The 24,316-nt window shown below is 38.0% G+C and overlaps 1 protein-coding gene across 3 annotated transcripts in view; it reads right to left on the bottom strand.

Annotated features, from left to right (window-relative positions):
- Positions 1-215: 215 nt before the first annotated feature.
- The window catches only part of gdap2 (ganglioside induced differentiation associated protein 2), a 50,639-nt gene continuing 26,538 nt past the window's right edge, over positions 216-24,316 (bottom strand). For all 3 annotated transcript variants that reach the window (XM_051959132.1, XM_022214300.2, XM_022214301.2), the window contains exons 12-14: positions 14,743-14,797; positions 13,854-13,997; positions 216-2,642 (exon numbers count right to left, since the gene is read on the bottom strand). In XM_051959132.1, coding sequence (XP_051815092.1) covers positions 2,601-2,642; positions 13,854-13,997; positions 14,743-14,797 — 241 coding nt within the window. In that variant the 3' untranslated portion in view covers positions 216-2,600. The remainder of the gene's footprint in view (positions 2,643-13,853; positions 13,998-14,742; positions 14,798-24,316) is intronic.

Below are 24,316 nucleotides of genomic sequence, written 5' to 3'. Positions count from 1 at the left end.
TTTTACTTATACTTATATACTTATATTTTGCATACTAAACTAAAACTTTTTTTGTAGTAGGATCGCAATCATGTCCTCGTCAGCAGGCAACTGACACAGTGTTCTCTTGTTGGACATGGTTCCAGCGACGCCGTGCCAGCAGCTTTATCTCGCAATGGGAAATCCTTAACAAAGCTGTGGATCCAAATAAACACATTAAACACAACTTACACCACTTTAACAGAGGAAAAGTACTTTAATCAGAGTGTATAAAAACCCCAAATGAAACTTAACGGTACAACAAATGTGAACAATAACCAAGTCACTCGTTGGCTGTGGTCGAACCAACCTCCATTCATCACTTTGAAATTATATATATATTAAAACAAAAACAGTAAAGATTATATACATTTCCAAGAAGATTTGGCTCATTTATGTACATTGAGAGAATCACAGCTCTGACAAAGACTTCAGCGACCTGAAGCACCACATTTCCTCAAAGGCTTCATTTGTGGCGCTTTTACGTCTTAATTTATGTAAAAGCAACAAAAAAAACGAGGCATTTTGTCAGCAGAGGTGGGAATATTTGAGTTTTCTTTGCAGTTGGTCCTGGAATAATCTCACCGAACTTCCTCGTACTAAGAAAAATCAGATTTAAAGACAGATTAATGTTCTATTTCCTCTACGAATTGATTGTTAACAAAGCCTCAAAGTTTACAGCTGAACTCTTTCATAGTGTCAAATGTGTAGACAAACAAAAAAACAAGGCTGTGAGGGTTTAAAAGTGAAATCAGACAGACCAGATGAAGGTGAAAGCAGCAGCTTTAGTGGAACTTTTATTGTGATAGTGTTGGTTCTCGAGGCACCGGACAGACTGGAGCTGCTATGTAAAGACTTAGTGAAGCTTTGAGACGATCACGGGAAAGTTTCCAGAGTTTATTTCAGCACGTTTGATTCACCTCAACGAGGTTAAACCCATGAGTTTAATCAGAACTGTGTCATTTTGGGCAAGTTTCAAGATACTGACAAGAAGGGGCTACTCTTCTTGTCATTTTCAAGATGCTTAGTCAATTTTTGTGATATTTTACCCATTTTGGGCAACGTTTGGCATTCCAGGCAAGTTTCAAGACATTTAGTCAGTTTTTTGGCCATTTTCGATACATTTCAGTCAATTTTTCCATCATTTTGTCATTTCGGGCACTTTTTGTGACATTCTGGACAAGTTTTAAGACATTTTAGTCTCTTTTTGTGTCATTTTCGAGATGTTTTATTCATTTTTTTGCATCATTTTGGGCAAGTTTCAAGATATATTAATCTCTCTTTAGGGTAATTTTCAAGATATTTTTGTCAATTTTGTGTAATTTTGGGCACATTTGTGTAATTTGGGGCAAGTTTCAAGAAATTTTGGTCTCGTGTCATTTTCGAGATGTTTTGATACATTTTTTCATCATTTTGGGCATGTTTCAAGACATTTTAGTCTCTTTTTGTGCAATTTTCAAGATGTTTTAGTCAATTTTTGCATAATTTTGGGCAAGTTTCAAGGCGTTTTGGTCCATTTTTGTATCACTTCATGTCATTTTGGGCAAGTTTCAAGACACTTTAGTCTCTTTTTGTGTCCTTTTAAAGATGTTTTTGTCAATTTGTGTGACATTCTGGACAAGTTACAAGACATTTAGTCACTTTTTGGGTCATTTTCGAGAAGTTTTGGTCAATTTTTGCATAATTTTGGGCAATTTTCAAGACGTTTTAGTCAAATTTGTTTTGCAATTTTTGAGCTGTTTTAGTCAATTTTTGCATCATTTTATCTCCTGGGCAAAATGGTAAAAGATTGTGTTGTTAATGATAAATTTGAGCTTTTTCTATGTTTTTTTTTGTTCCCAAAACATCCATATCCTTTGATTTTGTTGATCCTAGTCATTTTTACCATGTTCCTCAGCATTCTAATGTACTATAAAAAGCGAAACCATGGCCTGAAATAAACTTGAAAGTCTTTTTCCTCCAATATGACACAAATATAATACCATAAATGATGAAAAAAGTTAAATTTCTTTAATTATGTTACAGAAAAGACAAAAGACTGGAATCTTGACAGAGACGTGTTGATCTTCTCATCTAAACTACTGAATAGATGATGTGAAGTTAATGTTATGGTACGTAGCTAGCTAGCTGAGCAGCAGCGTTTTAGTCTGTCGAGGAAAATCCCACAGAAGCTAATGTTGTTCTTCTGGTGTTGCGACCGCAAGAGAACACAGACGCCATTATTACAGCCTACCAGATGGGAATTTCCAACTTCCGGAAGGCTGAAACCCGTCGTTAAGCTTCGCTTCAGAGTCTCTGCTGCAGAATTTAAAGAGCGTGGAAACCCAGACAGACGTCATAATCCCCAAAGTCTGACCCACATTCTGGAAAACCCTCAGGCGATGCTTCAGGAAACTGTAAGGCATAATCCAGAAACCAGAGCAGATCCACATATAGTCACGCTGGTCTAAATGTGGCCCCGAACTCTTCATTTGGTCCTTTTTTTTGATGGAACAAAAAGAGAGTTTCCCTCATGGTGGTTCTTTAAAGAGGAGGTTAAGAGTTCAGGCCAGACGCCAGTTAAAGGTCCGACCGGTTGGATGTCACAGATTGGAGGCCTCTGATGGATGGTAGGGTCCATTCACCTGAGAGGGAGGAAAAGGAAAAGTTAGACTACTGGTGCATCATGAGGGATAGACCAATTATATGGGCCAATAGTGGTCATTTTTCCAGTTATCAGTTAGGTTATTTTTATTAAAGATCAACTGTTATGGGTTTTTTGAGGCTAATGCTGATTATTGGTCATCAAGAAGGGCTGATAACCAGTACACATTAAATGTAATGTTTTGACAGCATGTGATAGCAGAGAACCTGTCATTCATAACTAGATTTCTTCCTGAATAAGGGTGACTATAATTGAATATGTAAAATAAAAAACAGGAGTGATTAAATCCGGACACTCTCCTCTGTTTATGTGGGAACGACTGACAGAAATGTTTCCAAAATGACTCAAAACTTTTCCAGACTGACTCCAAAAATATTCAAAATGGTTAAAGTCGTCTTGACAAAAATTAAACTATCTAGATAAAAAATATCTACATAGTGATTCAGAATTCTATAAAACAGAAACAGGAGTGATTAAATCAGGACGCTCCGGTCTGTTTATGTGGGATCCACTGACAAATCTTCAAAATACCTAAAAAAAAAGTCATCCAAAATGACTTAAGATTTAACTAAAATGACTCAAAATCTTTCCAGAGTGACTCAGCATTGATGAAATTCTGTAGAATAGAAATGAGAGTGATTAAATCAGGACACTCTCCTCTGTTTATGAGGGATCCACTGACAAAAATGTTTCTAAAATTACTCGAAACTTCTCCAAAGTGACTCAAATTTTTTTCAAAACAGTTTAAAACGTTGACGTTAAAAAGGTTATTTTTCTTTATTTATTCCTTTGAGTTACAACCGGGACCCGAGTTTTGTGTCACATGTGGATACGTGTGCTGGAAGGACAATAAAGAACCTTGAATCAGTCCTTGTTGATTATCAATTATCATGTCGGCCCTGAAAAACAAACAAATCGATCAATCCCTGTCCATTATGTTCTGAATTTAAACTGAATCACGAAGCAACAGACTAGATGTATAAACAACACAATAATGTAATCCTAAGACAACGTGTCAACCTAAACTCTACCTGATTACCACTTCTGTCCAATAACTTCCTCAAATTTGGTCTGACTCCAACAAGAAAACCTTTTAATACATGTGACAGGAATGGACATATCAAATCACTTTTCCTTCACATTTCATCCCAACTGACTGAAGAGAAACAGTTGTAGTCCGTTTACAAACTACAGCATCGTGCCAGCAACTGTAACCATGACAAGCCTATTCCCTTCAGACAAGTACTGTTCAATGCAATAAAGTCATTATTCAACGAACAAAGCGACAGGCGGGTTTGTTTCACTTTGTTTCTGAGGGAATCAACACCCTGAAGGGTTTGTACGGCTGAATTGGAGGCGTTCTGTAAGGCGAAACTGACTGGCGGTTTTATCTTTTAAATTCACGTTGCTGAAGAGCTTCAATAATCTGTAATTTAAGATCACCTGTAATTCTCTCACGCTGCTCAGTGATGCAGGTAAACACAGACGGCTGCAGCTTAACGTGCAGTTTCTACTTTTAGAAGAGCATCAAACCAGCAATGAAGGATTTATTTGGAGAATCAAGTCAACTTTTCTAGTCCTTCCACCTCAGTTCACCACATTTTAAAACTCCTGACCGTCTCATGTCTGTGGGACGTTTTGCTGTGCATGTTATTAAGTAAAACCTTTTGAGTTATAAAGTCTTAAAGTTGTGATGATTTCTGCAGGGCATGGTGGTGGCAGTATCATGATGTGGATCAATGTTCGAAGACTCACAACTTGAGAAATAATGTAGCAAAAGTCCTGACATTTTGCAGGTCCATTGACATGTACATCTGGTCTCCAATGCTACAAGTCTGATTGGATAGAATAATACAAACCAGTTATATGATGGTGCAAAAATTGGTCAAAAACTTCAGTGTTTCTGTCTATTCCGATGTTCCACCAACCATAAAACCTTTATTATTCACCAAGAGAAGCTAAATGTTTTTCCTGTGCTTGACACTAATAAGAGCTTTACATTTTTTCTGGGCATGTTATTAAAAAAAATAGGTAAATTAGTTTTTGAGGTCAAATTTCTTAAAGTAAAGTCGTGTGGATTCATGCTGAGCATGGCGGTGGCAGTATCATGCTGTGGATCAATGTTTGAAGTGTCATAACCTGAGAAATAATGTCGCTAGAAGCCTGAAATTTTGCAGGTTCACTGATATATATGTATAGTATTTAATGGTCCAACCTTGCTTTGATAGAATGATACAAACCAGTTATGATTGTTTTCTGTTCTGATATTCCACCAACCATAAAACATTTATTTTTCATCCTAAAAGCCTCTATTTTATGTAATTTCCAATAATAGAAGCTTTAGCAATGCTGCCAGTCAGATACTTTCTGAAAAAAATATTAGAATTACATGTTTTAGCATATATGTCAAATACTTGAACATGCATTAAGCAGGTATGATGGTGAAACCACTCTGAAAGTAGAAAAGCTGTATAATAATGTTTCTGGACTAAAAGAAAAATCATCAAACTCACAGTGCTTCAAACAGTTGCACGCAGGGTTGTACCAATAAAGACTATACATTCATTATCAGTGAACCTGTAGAATTTCACAACTCCAACTGCACTACTTCTCAAGTTATATCTCTTCAAACATTAATCCACAGCATGATACTACCACCACCATGCCCTGTATAAATCAACATGATTTCACCTTCTTTAAGACTTTATAACTCAAAAATTGTTACATATAAAATCAGATTATACATATAGTCAACTTGATCAGTAATCAACATTTGAGGAATATTTGATGAATTGAGACAGAATGACCCATTCACTCTACATTTAGCTCTATTTTTGGTCTCTACCAACTCCTCCTGCTTCTTCTAGCTAGTCGCTAACTAAGATTATCTGCTGTTTAGTCCTGTGCAGTTAGCATACAGTACATTTTAGAGCTTTAATGCTTAAAACGACACCAATAAAGGAATGAAAACGAAGCAATGTCGCTCCAAAGCTTTAAAAACTCACTATAAAGCACTTTAATGTTGAGGGGAGCTGCAGATGTTAGTGTTGTCATATGTCATTATTTCATCACATTAGAGAAATGTGCTAACCCAGCTAGTGTGTGATTTGTGTACTGTAGGAATTTCTGACTGTATTAAAAGCATACCCAAGGCCCTGAGAGAGATACATCTGAAGAATCGGGCTGCATTTCAGCACACAAAAACTCTTTTCTTGGACTCCATCATTGCTGAAACTCAGCCGAAATTCAGTCTAAACTGTTTCTGAGTAGCAGCAACTCACAGGTGTCAATGCGAATGTTGTTGCCAAGTCCTGCTGGCCGGCTGCAGCGCTGACGAGAAGAAACTCACTGTACTACAGCCTCAGAGGAGGCCAGTCCATTGTGTTCACATACTGACTGTTAAATTCCCTGTAAAAGGCTGAGGTTGACCTAAAAATACGTTCCTTACGAGTGAGCCAAGCCCAAGAGAACACCAGCACAGCCAGAGGGAGGGCAGCATCTGAACTATTAGACTACTGAGTCTGAGCAGCTTCTCACTACAACACATGATGAACTGGTTCCAGAACTAATTCTAATATACTGTACAATGTATTCAGAAAATCTTAAAGTCTGCACTCTAACCTCATTTTATCTGAAGTCCAAAAAAACAAGCCAATAAATGTGAAAAGCATAACAGAGTTCAACACTTTCTGACATTTTATATCAGAATTAAAAGCTCTTCTAATTATTATACCTCCTGCTAGTTCCCCTATTAACTGAAAGTGACTCATATACAAGTCAAGGGCAGCGGCTATGACCTGGACTGCTGGCTGCTACACTCCACTGACTCAACTCAGCTAAATAAAACCAATTATCCTGGTCCACCAGGACTTTTTAATAGTCTTTTTTATTGTAAGTACTAGCAATTTTGGAGCTTTATTGTAAATTTTTGCACCTTATTTCTTCAACCAACATGATTCTTTGTCTTTTGTGCATCGGGTTCCTTTCTTGAATGTAATCAGAGTTACTAGAATCTTTGAATTTCACCACAAGGATGAATAAACACGCTCCGCTTAAAACATCCCCCGCCTTATATATAGTACCTCTAAGTGCAAGAAATAATAATATATACTGGACGATACACCTACAAAATGATACATCTTCACTACAATAAAAAAAAACAAACAGTCAGGTCAAGGTCATACACCCCAAAAGGCACATCTACATTACCAACAGGCTTAGTGTGCCCAATATGACTGAAATCCCTCAAGTAGTTTGTGAGATATGCTCCGGAAACGAAATGTGGACGTACGGACGGACATACGGACGGACGTGCCCACGCCAATATCCCCCTCCATGCCTACGGCCGGCAGGGGATAAAAAAAAGCATCCATCTATCCATCTATTCATCTATATATCCATCTACCCACCCACCTACCTGTCCACCTACCTACCTACCATCCATCCATCCGCTAAAGTCCAAATTTCTATGAAGCTAGCACAAGATGAACGGATCTCTACAAAGCATAAAGTTAAGATGAAACATTCATCCACGTTTTGAGCAAGAATCACATCTTCCTTTTGCCTTCTACAATCACAGATAACTTTTATCACTGTCTTTTAGTATATTTAACTCAGCAGGGCTATGGAAGAGACACTGCCATTGATTAAAAAAAAATCTCTAAGCTTTATAAATACTCTGCAAACTTCATCCAAACAAAGAGCAGCCGTGGCTTCTTCTAAATTGTGGCCAAATGCTTTGAAAAGTGAAATAACTGATGCCCTTAAAGTAAGGAAAGGCTGTAAAAAGACAGTTTTGTAGTTATTTTAGTGATTGCAATGTGATAACATAATAGAATTTAACAGCACTGGCTGGGGCCAAGCTGAGGCCTGGTAGACCAAGAAAACCTACAGAGAGGATCGTTTGTAGGGTTTGCTAGAAAGGAAAATCCTAGTTCTACTCAAAAAAAATTTCTGAATCAGATGTTTGCACTGGAACATCTAAACAACCTTGATGTGTTTTTTAAAGTAGTCCTGTTTTGGGGGAAAAAGGTTGCAGAATTTCATGAAAGGATCACCTCTTCAACTGTTAAGTGGGTTGTTGGATCAATCATGCTTTGGGTTTGCATTGAAGAATGGATCCAGTTAAATATCAGGTACTTGTGGTAGCAAACATCAGACATACACACGTGGACAAAATTGTTGGTACCCCTCAGTTAAAGAAGGAAAAACCCACAATTCTCACTGAAATCACTTGAAACTCACAAAAGTAACAATAAATAAAAATTTATTGAAAATTAAATAATCAAAATCAGCCATTACTTTTGAATTGTTGATTAACATAATTATTTAAAAAAACAAACTAATGAAATAGGGCTGGACAAAAATGATGGTACCCATAACTTAATATTTTGTTGCACAACCTTTTGAGGCAATCACTGCAATTAAACGATTTCTGTATTTGTCAATGAGCGTTCTGCAGCTGTCAACAGGTATTTTGGCCCACTCCTCATGAGCAAACAGCTCCAGTTGTCTCAGGTTTGATGGGTGTCTTCTCCAAATGGCATGTTTCAGCTCCTTCCACATATGTTCAATGGGATTCAGATCTGGGCTCATAGAAGGCCACTTTAGAATAGTCCAACGCTTTTCTCTCAGCCATTCTTGGGTGTTTTTGGCTGTGTGTTTTGGATGGTTGTCCTGTTGGAAGACCCATGACCTGCGACTGAGACCAAGCTTTCTGACACTAGGCAGCACATTTCTCTCCAGAATGCCTTGATAGTCTTCAGATTTCATCGTACCTTGCACACTTTCAAGACACCCTGTGCCAGATGCAGCAAAGCAGCCCCAAAACATTACTGAGCCTCCTCCATGTTTCACCGTAGGGACAGTGTTCTTTTCTTCGTATGCTTGGTTTTTGAGTCTATGAACATAGAGTTGATGTGCCTTACCAAAAAGCTCCAGTTTGGTCTCATCTGTCCAAAGGACATTCTCCCAGAAGCTTTGTGGCTTGTCAACATGCATTTTTGCAAATTCCAGTCTGGCTTTTTTATGAGTTTTTTTCAGCAGTGGTGTCCTCCTTGGTCGTCTCCCATGAAGTCCACTTTGGCTCAAACAACGACGAATGGTGCGATCTGACACTGATGTACCTTGGCCTTGGAGTTCACCTTTAATTTCTTTGGAGGTTGCTCTGGGCTCTTTGGATACAATTCCAACGATCCGTCTCTTCAATTTGTCATCAATTTTCCTCTTGCGGCCACGTCCAGGGAGCTTGGCTACTGTCCCGTGGGTCTTGAACTTCTGAATAATATGAGCCACTGTTGTCACAGGAACTTCAAGCTGTTTAGAGATGGTCTTATAGCCTTTACCTTTAAGATGTTTGTCTATAATTTTTTTTCGGATGTCCTGGGACAATTCTCTCCTTCGCTTTCTGTTGTCCATGTACAGTGTGGTACACACCTTTTCACCAAACAGCAGGGTGACTACTTGTCTCCCTTTAAATAGGCAGACTGACTGATTATGAGTTTGGAAACACCTGTGATGTCAATTAAATGACACACCTGAGTTAATCATGTCACTCTGGTCAAATAGTTTTCAATCTTTTATAGAGGTACCATCATTTTTGTCCAGGCCTGTTTCATTAGTTTGTTTTTTTAAATAATTATGTTAATCAACAATTCAAAAGTGATGGCTGTTTTTGATTATTTAATTTTCAATAAATTTTTATTTATTGTTACTTTTGTGAGTTTCAAGTGATTTCAGTGAGAATTGTGGGTTTTTCCTTCTTTAACTGAGGGGTACCAACAATTTTGTCCACGTGTGTAAATGAGTCTTCTACAACAGTCTAAGGATTCTAAACCGACATCAAAAAGCACTTCAAGAGCTTCAACTTTTGGCCCTCGCAGCCCCCTGACATAAACATCATAAAAATCTGTAGATAGACCTCAAAAGAACAGAACAGGCAAGTCAGTTCAAGAAACTTACATAAATATAAGCCTTTTAGAGGAAGAACAGGCAGAAATCCCCCCAAACCAGGAATAAAATGCGCTACAAAATGCATTTACAAGCTGAGATCGTTGCCAAGTGGTTATTCTACAGTTCTGATTTAAGTTTAGCTTCAGGTCCTTTTCCTTTATGTCCCAAATTTTTGCTGTATATGGGAAATATTTTTTTCATCAGCCTGAGTTCACTTCAGGATTCAGTTTTTATAGTTCCAAAGCAGCTATAGGCAATGTGATCCTTGATAATTTTGTGATAAGCTGCAAGTTTACGGGACTTGGAACTGAAGCTCCGACAAATTATTATTCACTAATGCAACCATGAATGGGATGTCAACTAATAAACCATAATGCTAAACGTGTATCTGTCAGCTCGGCTTGTCCTCACATGACCACCAAGGACACGACACGTACACATTATTAGCTCATATCGCTGCCAAAACACAAGTCCATAGACCTGTGCATGTTGTAACTTGCACTACCAGCTGCATAATGGATCCAATATGTAGATTTGCACAGCAGTTTGGCCATGTCCAGTCTAAAAATGTTGCAAAAAACAATTTCTTTAAAAAAAAAAATCAATACAGGATTGTGTTTTTTGGCAACAAACCAGACAAGGTAACCTCTCTTTAGCAGCTCCCTCTACACTGTCCTCAGTAATCAAACCGAGTCCTCCTCCTGACAGCTCCAATAAAGAAAATGAAAGCATTAATCATTTCATGGAAACTTTTATACATACTGGCATTGGAAAACACATTTAACAGTAGGTGAGCTAAAGTTTACAGCTCAGTCTGATCAGAAACGTCCACATCTTCATCCAGAATCGAACAATCCACAAAGGAAATATTTACTTTTTAACGAGTCAACACAAACTACAAATCACCACAACGCAAAGGTAGTCGGATCACGAGGAATCAAATGTATGACTGAAAAGCCTCCTAAACATTTGCTTTGCGGGACTTTACCATCAGAATAAAGCTGCTAAATCTTCATATGTGATTTATGCTTTGTACAGCACCAAAGTCTTGCTAAATCAAAGACAAAGCGTCCTGGACAATCGCATTTTAATTGCAGCCGAACTGATGTTGGTGCCGTTTATAGAAACGCTCGCACATGCAGTAACAGACGTCCGCCATCTCTGGTTTGTATCGCTAAGATAAACATAAGAGATAAAAGAACAGACTTTCTTGTGCTTCAAAAACAGCCGTTGACGGAGGTTAAATTTCCATTAACACACAATAAACACACAATGCCACCTGAAAATGCAAGATGAATTGGAAATACTTGAAAGGATCAACACTCGCTGCTGTAAATTTAAAGATCAGAGCTCTTTCAAGTTGCAGGATTCATTTTTGTTGAGTTAAAACAGAGCAAAAGGGAACATTTTTCTAAAATTCCATATGTTTTCTTGACATGAATTCCATATTTTGGAAAGAGACCCCATAACTTTTGGTATACAGTAAGCTTCCACGCCTGTGGGAACTATTTTCTACACGAGACTTTCCAACATCGCCGTAGACAGGAAGTCAGGGGTTAAATGAGTCTGGCTGAATTTACATAGTCTGGATGTTTTACCACAGCACTGACACTGAAACTGAATGAATATCACAGGAGAATGTAAGCCGTGCACATGACAGGCTAATTGTATCATTAGTTAGAACATAAGATGAGATATTTCCGCTCATACAGTGTTTGAAAGGTTCAGAAAATTACCGGATGCTATTTTAACTCTCACGATTCATTAGAAAACACAAAAATGATTCATCTGGTGGTGAGAATATATCAAGCTGAGGGAATGCTAGGAGGTTATGGAATTGAAAAAGGTAATGTGATACCAGTGGATTGCTAACTTAAGCATTTTAGCAATTATTTTTTGAAATTTGTTTGAGTGACATGTAAACCACGGCAGTCATGAGTTTACAAAGACTTTTAAAACTCTGAATCTTCTATGATTGAATCATCCATCCATTCTCTATACACCGCTTTATCCTCACTAGGGTCGCGGGGGGTGCTGGAGCCTATCCCAGCTGACTCAGGCGAAGACAGGGGACACCCTGGACAGGTCACCAGTCTGTCGCATGGCTACATATACAGACAAACAATCACTCACATTCACACCTACGGGCAATTGAGAGTGATCAATTAACCTCAGCATATTTTTTTTTTTTTGACTGTGGGAGGAAGCCGGAGTGCCCGGAGAAAACCCACACATGCACAGGGAGAACATGCAAACTCCATGCAGAAAGATCCCAGGCCCACCCCGGGATTTGAACCGGGGATCTTCTTGCTGCAAGGTGAAAGTGCTAACCACTACGTCACTGTGCAGCCCCTGATTGAATCATTGAAACACAAAAAACAATCATGCATTTTGTTTTTTTTTATAGATTTCTTACAGGCTATCTGTAAATATAACCAAATCTATTAAAGATTTTTTGTGCATATGATCAAATGTGCTGGGTCAAAAATCTACGTACAGAAATGCTAATACTTGGCTAAACGTCTTTGGGCATTTTCACCTCAACTATGCACTTTTGACCACCGTCTACAAGCTTGTAGAGGTTTTTTCTTCATCAGTCCGCAGGTTCTTGATGGGTTAAGTCAGGACTTTGGGGAGACCAGTCTAAAACCTTCATTCTAGACTGGTCTCCCCTGTCTAGAATGTGTCTTGTTGAACAGATCTGGTTCGTAACAGCTGGTCCGACCCGAGTCATTATCAGGGAAGCTGACTGCGTTGGAGCAACCCATGTTCATGTGTTGGCTGACAGGATTGTCGTCCTCTCCACTGTCTGATAGAACCATTTCTTTACCACGTCTGATGTGTGTTTGGGCTCATTGTCTTGTTGAAACATCCAACTGTGTCCAAGATCAACCTTCTGCTGATGGTTTTAGGTTTTCCGGAACAATGTGGAGGTAATCCTCCTCCTTCATTATTCCATTTACTTTGTGGAAAGCTCCAGTTCCACAGAGTATAGTACTGTCACCACCATGCCTGTTGGTAGGTTTGGTGTTCTTGGGGTTAAAGACCTGCCCAAGACAGTCTGAAACTAGTCCTAAAAAGTTCTAAAACCAGAAGCAAAATCAAACCAAAGCAAGTCTAAAAAAATGTTTAGAACCAGTCAGAAAACAGTCTGAAACCAGTCCAGAAGCTCTTCTAGAAAGCCTCAGAGCATAATGTTAAATGCTTCACCTTCTCTCCTAACATATTTCTACTTAGTTTTTGTTCCATCTGACCACAGAACTTTCCTCCAGAAGGTCTTTTCTTTGTCCATGTGATCAGCAGCAAACTTCAGTGAAGCTTTAAGGTTCTGCTTCTAGAGGAAGAACTTCCTTCTTCATGCAGCCTCATGTTGAAGTAAAACATGTTTGACTGTAGATTGGGTTTATTCTCGTCTTTTTACAAGTGAACCCAATCCGTCCACAGGTATGCTTCGGTCAAGTGAACGATGGAAACGTCCTTCACAGAGTAAAACAGCCCCAGAGCATGATACTACCACCTCCATGCTTGATGGTAGGTTTGGTGTTCTTGGATTTCAAGGCCTCAGCTTCTCTCCTCCAAACATATTTCTGATCATTGTGGCCAAATAGCTCATTTTTTTTCCGTCTGACCACAGAAGGCATCTCTTCGCTCTTTACTATCTTGATCAATTGTCTGTCAGCTGCAGGTGATAAGTCTGTGTTTTCTTCATGACTGTAGCAGCAACACAACTGTACCATGAACTTTATACATACAGTTGATTGCACTGTTAATATTACTCTCTGAAGCTGATTTAAAATGGCTCCAAGTGACTTTCTTGACATGTTCAAGTCAATAATTTGATTTTTCAGATCTTTGCTGAACTCCTCAGAGTCTAATGAGTGGATTTAATGGGTTCTACTTAAATTGTCTCGGGAGTCTGCAGCTGTAGTCAATTGTAATCGCTCATGAGAAGCTAAGAGGTCATGAAACTAAGAAAGCACAACTTTCTACATCATCAAAACTGATAATTCAAGTTGCTGTATTTTGACTATAATTTTCTGTGATGGAATCATTGTAACACAGGAATCTTTGTCACAACAGAAGTCATGTATTTTGGTTCTTTCAGAGATTTATTAAAGGTCTTCTAGAAATATGACAAAATCTGCTGGGTAGTCAGTGGAAACTCATGACTGCCACAATATACATGGTATTTACAAAAGGATGGAAACTTTTGTTCACGTTTCTTATGAGTCCTACTTACTCGTGCGTCATACTCCAGCACAAACGGAGGGATGTCGATCTGCTCAGGTCTGATGCAGGTGAAGAGTTGCTGCAGGTTGTCCAGGTAGCGAACTTTGTCCTTCAAGCCAGAAACACTGAAGGTGGTGAAGAACCATGTTGAGACCTGTACAGAAAACAAAGAAAGAGGAAGAAGGAAAAGGACTTCATCAGTCATCAATGGATCTTATGTTATCAAGACGTTAATCTTGCCAAAGAGGAAACTGTTCAGCGTTCTGAAGAAACAACTAGATTAACTCTAATGAAACTTTAATGATCAAAAGGGAGAATCTGGCGAATGGAACAAAAAGGTTCTTCAGTTCTTGTAAACAGTTGAGCAACTGATATAAACCAGAAAACACTCAAGGACAGTTTTTCTTTGCCAACATCAAAATATTTACAATTTTTAAATTTTCCACTGGAACCAGATAAGCACCTAAACAAACGGTTTGATGGAAATTATGGTGATTCTTGGATAACACCCATCTTTAGACTGTTGGGGCTTTGTAAAAGGACGTGATCATTCAAAATTTAAAGAGTCAGACACCAGATTACTGAGCTATTAAAATAACTGTGTTGCTTTTGGAGGTCAATTTTGCAAGGTTAAGTGGGTTTGGGAGTTTAATTTGCACAATGCATCAAAGTTGTGGCATTAGGTTGTGCGCAGTGAGACAAAATTAGGCTAACAGATGCTTGGCAAATGTGGTAGAAAAGTATGAAATGTAAAAAAGAAGTGTGCAGTACAAGTCCTGATGTTGATGGAACAGAAGGAACAAAAAGACGCTCCATGCCCCACAATGGATAGTCTCAGAACTCTTCGATCCACCCCTAAAATAAGCTCTGCTGACACTGCAAAGTGAAACCAATCCTACCTTGGAGCGAAATGTTGGATGGACAAAATAGAAGGCCTTCAGATTCTTCTTAAACCTGCAAAACACAAACCAGAAGAGGAAGAACACTTTTCAGCAAGGTTGTGACTCACTGTTTCTGAAATAAAAACAGGGGAAAACTTAGGTAATTTAAAGAAGGATCAATTGTCCGAAATGACTCCAGTTGGGTTTCCAAAAGATGCAGGTTTGCTCTCCAAAAAAACCCCACAACTTCAGAGATGATGAGCCTGTTAATCGGCTTGGAAACTTTTAGCAAACATATTGTCTAAAAGGCTGGAATTGCATGCACACTTTAGATTATGATGCCAATGCTAACTACACAGTTCTTATGTTCCATCCAAGCTAACATAAACATCAATCACAAGAAAAACACATCATGGACATAAAGATATTCTGTCAAAAAAGCCAACAAAAAATACCAATTAATTGATCCTTAACAAGTATGTGTGAATCCGAAGTTGAATATCTTATTTCTGTGTGCAGTGAGCTCAGTTGTTTGTCTACAATCTTTTAAAAATACATCAGTGAGCCATGGTGTTGTTCTTATGTCATTGCAAAGGAACTGGGCATTATGACTCACAAAGATGATCTTTTAATTCTAACATTTATAGAGATCTGTCTTTTGCCTCTCTGCAGGCGAAGAGCAACAAAGAGAACGAGGAAGTCGGAAAGTTTTAGAAAAAATAAAACTGGACCGGTGCATTGTTGGTTTTGAAGGTTCCGTTAACTGGATCTTTTTAGAGGGAACAAGTCGACCTTTGAAACAACAGTGGGCTATGAAAATGTTGTAGATCATTGAAGTAGGTTATAGGCGAGAAATTCATGGCTCCGCTTGGGAAGTTTGAGACACCTTCGGGAGAGATTTCACATTAAAACGAAGGGTAAAGGTTGCACATAAAAAGCATGGAGGGATGGCGTTAAGGAGAATAACAGGATTAACTGAATCTTGACTAATTTCACAGGAAAAAATACCAAATATCCTCTTTTTACTGTGTTTGATTTACCCAGAACTTCTGGATTTAAAGCAGTTTAACAAAAATCCTGTTATTCAACCATCTGATGATAAATGGCGGTCAGCTACATTGGGTATTTTTAACCGCAATAGTGGTAAGCTTCAGCAAAGTTCATCCAAAGTTATGTTTCTCAATAACTACCAGACAGATCGTCACAGAAATCGGTAAAGACAGAAAGAATTCTTCTTTCTAAACATGTGAAGTTTGGGGATTAACCCTGACTTTGAAAACTTGAAAACCTTGTGAACTTGTGCATAAGATACATCAGTTCTGAAGTGGTTGTTGGGCTGCAACTACTGACTATTTTCATCGTTGATTGATTTGTAGATTATTTCCTTTAGTTGTTGGGTTTGTAAAACTCAAATGGTGCTTCTCCAAGGTTTTCTTTTGTCCAAAACCCAAAGATAATCGTTTACTGTCATAGAGGAGCAAAGAAACCAAATCTTTACACTGAAAGAGATGGAAATTAAAGGATGTTTTCCTTTTTCCACTTTTTAGTAGTTGAAGAAGTAGTTGCAGCGCTAAGTGATTCCCTTATCACTCTGCCAAGGAACACAGCGGTGTTATGTGTTGATTGATGTATGTTTGTCTGGTTATCTGTCTGTTAGCAACATTACTCAAAAACGAACTAACGGATTTTAATGAAATTTTCGTTGAAGGTCAGAAATGACACAAGGACCACCTGATTAGATTTTGGCAGTGATGCAGCTTATAGTCTGAAACCACGGACTTGTTAAAGATTTCTGTATCATTGTGAGATAGCTGCACAGCCTCATTGTAACCATGACAACAAGTGAACACTACGTCAGCTGCCTGCTGACGATCACATGATTGTGATCCTACTACAAATCTACTGCTGAGGAGTTATCGGGACTTATCCATCAGAAATCACACAAGGAACAATTGATTAAACTGTGGGGGTGTTTCTGAGTCCCATCAATTCCTGCCACCCGCTACATATTTAGGTCACTCAATTTGGTATCCGTACATAATGTACACATGCATAACACACACTTGTGCTCAGCATAATATCATTTTGTTAGTGGATATCTCCATATTAAATGACCACATTTTATTTTGCCGTGATATTTGCCACAAATTTTTTCAACATCTCAGCCGTCAGAAATGATACAACTGAGCAGCCTTGGAGGAGCACTGCACTCTAAATTCAGTATTTATCTGAGTCTTCTACTGATGTTTTTCTCATTCTCTTCTTGATTATTTCTGTAATTTTACAGATCTGTGAACCTTTTGAACCCTATTTTAAGTTGGGGGTACAAACAACTTAGTTTTGCCGGATCAAAATGTTCTCAAAACTAAATGACTGCCACAGGTGTTCCTAAACTAGCTTTGGAGCTGGAAAATCCACTTTTAGTATTTTTTCTTCATGAAGGACTGGTTTGATTTCTTTGAAACTTTTTGAAGGGAAAGTCTTTTGTATCGATTGAAAACATATTAAAAAATTACGTTTTTGCATGATTGTGTTTATGTTTTCTTGAAGAACTGGCACTAAGTGACCCAGGAGCAGGAGGAAGGGATCCTCCGTTATCTCAACGTGGAACTGGAGGTCCGACCCTCGTCCAAACCCTTCACCCTCGGCTGCAAACCGCCGCACAGCGAGCTGGAGGTCACGCTCTGACGGCGCTGGCAGCAGAAGCAGTCGGGAGGCAAAAACCGAACCGGTACAAGCCAAAGATTCCCAAATCACTGGAGCTAATCTCTGCTTTTGATGCAACAGTGGAAGCATGAAAACACTCAGTGAATCTCTGACACAAACAAACTTGCATTTACAAACTGATCCCTAAACAGAAGTCACCACAATTCAGTCACTGTTTGTTCATTGTCACAGCAGTTGTGGGTTGGATAAATGTTAAAAACATCTGTCTGCAACCTAATTCTAAAGCAGAAAATGAAACTAAAACTACATTAAAAAGTCATATTTTAAGACAAGAACTGCAACATTATTATGGTAATAAACAATTTAAGGCTCTTTGTGTTTTACATCAACACTATCTGACTTTAGGTTTAATTAAAAAACCTTTACCAGACTCATTTTTTGCTGGGTTTTCATTGGCTACTCGTTTATTACTATTATTACAACTAATTTTAGTCATTGATTCTTCTATTGTTCACTTACATACATATTTTAGTTTATTGAATGTCTTGTTTAGTAGTCAATTTTTTATGATTTTTTCATTTCTTATAATTTTCTCATTTTGTGTTTATAAAGTGAGGGGTGGAGGGTTGTTTGTATAGTTTTATTGCATTTTTATTCCTCTTTTCTGTAAATTACTTTGTGTTACAGTTCATTTGTATGACACGTGCTAAATAAATAGTCTGATTTATTGATTAATTTATTGATATTAGTTAAAAACTAAACTAAAATGGTTCAAGACGGACTCCTGGACAAACAAACTCAACTTATAGTGCTTCATTTCCTTAAAGAAGTGGAAAACTAGAATAAAATGTTTTGTTTTTAAATTCAGCTGCCACTGAAAACAACCAAACAACCAGAAATCCAACTAAAAACACACATTTCTACCAAAAGTCTAGAACCATGATGTTTTTTTTTCTGCACCGTTTGATCAAAAATGAAACAGAAAAAGGATAAAAATAAAGAACCTAACAAAACTCATCTGTCTCCTGCAGAAACTAATCAACAAATCCGCACTTAGCCAAACACTTTTGGAAACTTCTCTGTTCATGTCTGGCTTCGGGTCGGCTTACTAAGTTACTGGGAGCCAAAACGCATCTGCAGCCAGTTGGACAATCAATGAGGTTAAATGTGTAACAGAAAAGCAGCAAGAAGTGAAACCTGCTTTAAAATGAGACACACATCCTGACAAAAGAGCTGTGGCAGGAATAGAAGCTGAACATCTACAGATGGAATTTGATCCCTAAACATGATAGAACACATGAGACACTTTGCTTGCAGAGCAGAAAAAGAAAATTCACCAGAACACAGAGACCTGCTGAACCTTAACACTTAAACTAGATTTTTATGTTTGTGCTTCAAAATTGATCAGAAATGAAAACTAAGCTGATGTCTGATATAACTGGAGTTGTATTTGACTTCAAGTAAACACAATTAACATGCAGTAACCCTCTGAAAACTAGATGAAGAACATCTTTTATTAAAAATAGCGCCATTGTTCAGAGCCACAAACTGCAAAAACAGAAAAAAGTGAAATTAAAAAAACGGCAAAAATGAATTTAGGCTTAAAATTGTGATATTCCATCAAAATAGCTTCATTTTATGTGACTTTTTAAAGTATTCTGCAAAAATAAATAATTCACTCGAAGCAGACTTGGTAAATAACAAAAAAATCAGACCTAAATGTAATTTGATCCCTAAACATGTCATAAAACACGAGACACTTGCTTGGCACCAAAACACCTACCGTACATTAAACTAGATTTTCATGCTTGTGCTTCAAAATCCATCAAAAATGAAAACCAAGCTGATGTGTATCTAGTTGATGTTGTATTTTATTTCTAAGTAAATACATTTAATATGCATTAATCCGATGAAAACTAGATGAGGAGCATCTTTTAATAAAAATATTGCCGCTTTTCAAAGCCAGAAACTGCAAAAATAGGAAGAACTGCATTTACAAAAAATGGTAAAAATGAACATTTAACTGTTAAAATTGTAATCTTTTGTCAAAATCATTTAATTCTATGCATCTTTTTAAAATATTCTGCAAAAAGAAAGCAGATTTTGTAAGCAACCCTAAAAAACCAGACCTAAAATGCCTGCTAAATGACCGTCTTTTAGAGGAAATCAGCAGGTTTTCTACGTCTAAAGTTGCACAACTAAATCTAAACCGCAACTTTCATGAGTCCAAACGTTCTGAGAGTTTTGGTGAAATAACATTTTAAGGTAAGCAGCATTCAACCTGGGCTCTGTGATGAATAAGCATCAGTTATAGTTTATGACTAAACGGGGTTTTCCTGCTCTGACGAAAGAGGAAGCTGAATGAATCACTGATTTCATTCATATTTGGTAGCGATGACTGCATGAATGGGGCATTTTTAGCGGAGCTTTCCTTTAATCTCCACTGAAATACAGCAACGGAAAAAGTTTAACAGCATTTAAGGGGATTAATCCTGTAATATAATGGGTAAGCATTGAGAAAATAGACGTTTTCTCAACAGAAAAATGGAAATAAGCTGTGCTGAATGCACCAGAAAAGATGAACCAGGAGGGGTGAAAGGTGCAGGATGACTGCTCGGAGTTTCCCAGCGACACAGGAAGCTGCTCGGTTTTGAGAAAACAGAAAGACAAGAACTAGGAAGGTGTTATAAAGCCACACAGTTTCTCTTTAAGTAGCCTCCAGTTTAATAGAAAAAAAACCCCTGTGACATTATTTTGCTATACCATAAACTCATCTAGTTTCAGCTGCCTTATTAAACCTGCAGTTGATTAAACACTAAACGATCCTTCCAGTTTATCACCACTTGTGTCATATTTTAGTAGTTTTGGAGCAGTTTATTTTAATAAAGATAACATTTATTGACTGATAAATCCAGTGTAGACATTGTTAATGTGGTAAATGACTATTCTAGCTGTAAACAGCTGATTTTTAATGGAATATCTCCATAGGGGTACAGAGGAACATTTCCAGCAACCATCACTCCTGTGTTCTAATGCTACATTGTGTGAACTCATGGTGTTGAAAGGTTCATTGATGATTAGAAAACCCTTGTGCAGTTATGTTAGCACATGGATAAAAGTGGGAGTTTTCATGGAAGACATGAAATTGTCTGGATGACCCCAAACCTTTGAACATTAGTGTATGTTATTATTTTATGTATCCACATGAGATGGCATGAAATCACGTACTCAGGTCGCGGTTGTAAGCTGAATAAAGGCAGGAATAAATAAATAAAAACAATGAAAAACAAGTGTTTGACAGTGGTAAAGTGAGAGCTGTACCAGCATGCAAAATGACGTGATTAGCAAGTATGCTGAATGTAAAATGAGCATAAAACCAGCTTATTTTTGCCATGAAGGTGGTTCTTTTGTGAAATCACTAGCTCACCATCGTTCTCGGCTCAGTGGATCTGCAAACCTGTTGAGCTGTATGTTACTAAAACAAGTAAACCAAGCAGCTGCAGTACTACAAACCTACATGCATTCAGTTGGAGATGCAGAAAATGCATGAATATGTTTTTAAGTTTGCTCCTGATCTGCTGCCAAGTCAGTTTTACGCTGCTGGTAACGTCTGTAATACTAGAGAAAAGACGATGTTGAGTTCTCTCTACTTCTAGTCATGGCTGTGTGTCTTCTGCTTTATACTGCAGTGAAAAATGAGCCCACAGTGAGCAAAAACGAGCAAAAAACACCAAGAAATCAGAGTTTGATGAAAAAACCTTTACAGTTGACCAAGAAAGTTGTTGTCTGTTATCTGTGAGTTTCAGGTTTTGTTGAACCGGTGAACACAAAGAAAGTCTGGCTTTGTCCAACATGCTTCGTTCTACACCCTCAGATTACATAAATGATGTTATTTTGAGGCAAAATTGAAAGTGAATCAATTCCAAATGTTTGAAAATCGCCTCTAATCGTACAACCGTTTGATCAAAACTGTGGCTGGTAAAGTTAAAACAGGAGAATCTTTTCTGCTCTAAATTAAGGGAATTCTGAAAATCTTATTAACTATAATTTAATAACAACAAGAAGTCGGAACCTTACAAATATTACTTTAGATCACACGAAGAGGACTCTGCTTTGTTTTTTGAGGATGTGGCTCCTATTAGTCTTGATGAAAATACTCCTCAGTGGTGAACCTCATAGCCGACTACAAAGGCAGAGGCGCTGGTATCGATACGACTCATATGAATCAGCGAGTATTTGATGCGATGTTGTTCCGTGAATGTGATGAGAAACATCCTCCAGTTCGCTCACAATTTAAAAATAACAGAATCGCTGATTTACATCCAGATCCGACCTCTGGGCTGCATGTGTCGGGTGTTTCTTTAAAAAAAACTACCAGTCAAAAGCTTGGACACACCTTCTCATTCAATGGATTTTCTTAGTTTTCACTACCTTCTACATTGTAGATACAGACTGAAGACATCAGAACTGGGAAGCAAGATATATGGAATTATGCAGCAAACAAGGAATTGTGAAAAAATTCTAAATATGTTTTACATTTTAAATTTCTCAAGTAGCCAACCTTTGCTTTGATTACTGCTTTGTTGTTTTCTGGATGAGCTTCCTGAGGCAGTCACCTGAAATGGTTTCACTTCACAGCTGTGCCTTGTCAAGGTTAATGTGTGGAATCTCTTGCTTTCCTAATGAGGTTGGGACCATCAGTTGTGTTGTGTACAAGTCAGGTTGGTACACAACTGACAGCCCAATTTGACAACTGTTAGAATCCATATTATGGCAAGGGCCAATCAGCTAAGTACAGAGAAATGACAGCCCATGATTACTTTAAGAACTGAAGGTCAGTTAGTCTGGAAAATTGTAAAAACTTTGAATGAATCCTCAAGGAACCATCTAGGAACAACCTAGAAACCTACAACCATCTATGAACTACCGAGAAACCAACCAGGAACCATCTATGAACTACCTAGAAACCAACCAGGAACCATCTATGAACTACCTAGAAACCAACCAGGAACCATCTATGAACTACCTAGAAACCAACCAGGAACCATCTATGAACTACCTAGAAACCGACCAGGAACCATCTATGAACTACCTAGAAACCGACCAGGAACCATCTATGAACTACCTAGAAACCGACCAGGAACCATCTATGAACTACCTAGAAACCGACCAGGAACCATCTATGAACTAACTAGAAACCGACCAGGAACCATCTATGAACTACCTAGAAACCAACCAGGAACCATCTATGAACTACCTAGAAACCAACCAGGAACCATCTATGAACTACCTAGAAACCGACCAGGAACCATCTATGAACTACCTAGAAACCGACCAGGAACCATCTATGAACTAACTAGAAACCGACCAGGAACCATCTATGAACTAACTAGAAACCGACCAGGAACCATCTATGAACTACCTAGAAACCGACCAGGAACCATCTATGAACTACCTAGAAACCGACCAGGAACCATCTATGAACTACCTAGAAACCGACCAGGAACCATCTATGAACTGAATGCAAGAGTGAAGGCAAAAGGACCAACAAGTGCTCAGCATCTCTGGGAACTTCTTCTAAACTGCTGAAAACCATTTAAGGTGATGACCTCGTAAAGCTCATGGAGAAAATGCTAGGAGTGTGCAAAGAAGAATCTAAAATATAAAACATGTCTTTACTTATTTCACACTTCTTTGTTTACTACATGATTCCATCTGTGTTCATTCATAGTTTTGATGCCTTCAGTGGGAGTCTACAATGTAAACAGTCATAAAAATAAAGACAAAACATTAAATTAGAAGGTGTATCCAAAGCTGAAATGCTTCACTATAAGTTCAGAACAACGATCTGCTTTCAGAGCTTTGATTACGGCTCAGTCACAGCCAATATATCAGCCTCAAGGATTCACTTCCAAGGTTGGATTTCCTCGTCCAAATATGGCTGCCAGATTTCCAAAAACCCGCAACGAAACAAAAGCTTTTTTTTTTTCTTTTCCAAAAAACGTCCAAACAAACCGCAGCCTCGGTGGTGTCGTGCTGCAGCGTAAACATCGTACGCGGCTGCAGAGGTCAACAGAAGGCCAAATGACAGCAAAACGTCAAAGATGACGCAGCATTTTTCATCTTAAAGCCATAAGGTCACTGGGTTCGAAACTTTTTCACATTTTGTTCAGCTAAAACAAGTGGATAGGCTTACGTAAGAAACAAATTCAGCTTCTAAAGAGCTGTCAAACCTTCGTAGATGAAGGAATTTTGCTGACTTTTGGGTCGATTCCTCAAAGAAAAACCCACTTTCTGTGATTCTTTGGTGCATCTGAGTATTCAAAACAGCAGCAGAGTTTATTTATGCTAATTCTGCTGTAAACCCAGAACAAACAGTTCCAGCTGAGTGGGAGGTTAAAGGAGTAACTGTTTCACACTTTTCCTTCTTGTCAATCATTGTGAGACAAAAATTAAAACTAAGTTGATCTCTGATCTAATTCGACTCCAAAGTAAACACATTTAACATGCATTAAACCTCTAAAAACCAGCATGTTGAAAGGCAGATTATTTCTATAGTTACACATTCTTTAGAGCCAGAAACTATAAAAACACAAAAACCTATGTTGAAACGGTGTGCAAAGTGAACTTCTGTCAGGAAAATAAATCAAATTTAAACTTAAAATTGTGGTTTTTCATTAAAATCACTTTGTTGTACGCATCTCATTTAAATATTCTCCAAATAATAAATCTCTTCCTTTAAAGAAGACTTGGTAAATAACAAAAAAAAAAAACAACTGCAGACACGAGACTAAAATGCACCAACTTTTCAGGTGAACTGCAGGCCGTGTTTACAGGGTATGGAAGCAAATGAAAAATGCATGTAGCTAAATGTCTGTAATATGCAGATTCAATACTTTTTTTTTAGAAAATGTTCTACAAGTTA

The sequence above is a fragment of the Acanthochromis polyacanthus genome, chromosome 14 (genome assembly GCF_021347895.1).
Source record: "Acanthochromis polyacanthus isolate Apoly-LR-REF ecotype Palm Island chromosome 14, KAUST_Apoly_ChrSc, whole genome shotgun sequence".
Classification (NCBI taxonomy): domain Eukaryota; kingdom Metazoa; phylum Chordata; class Actinopteri; family Pomacentridae; genus Acanthochromis; species Acanthochromis polyacanthus.
This window is presented reverse-complemented; position numbering and strand designations above follow the sequence as displayed.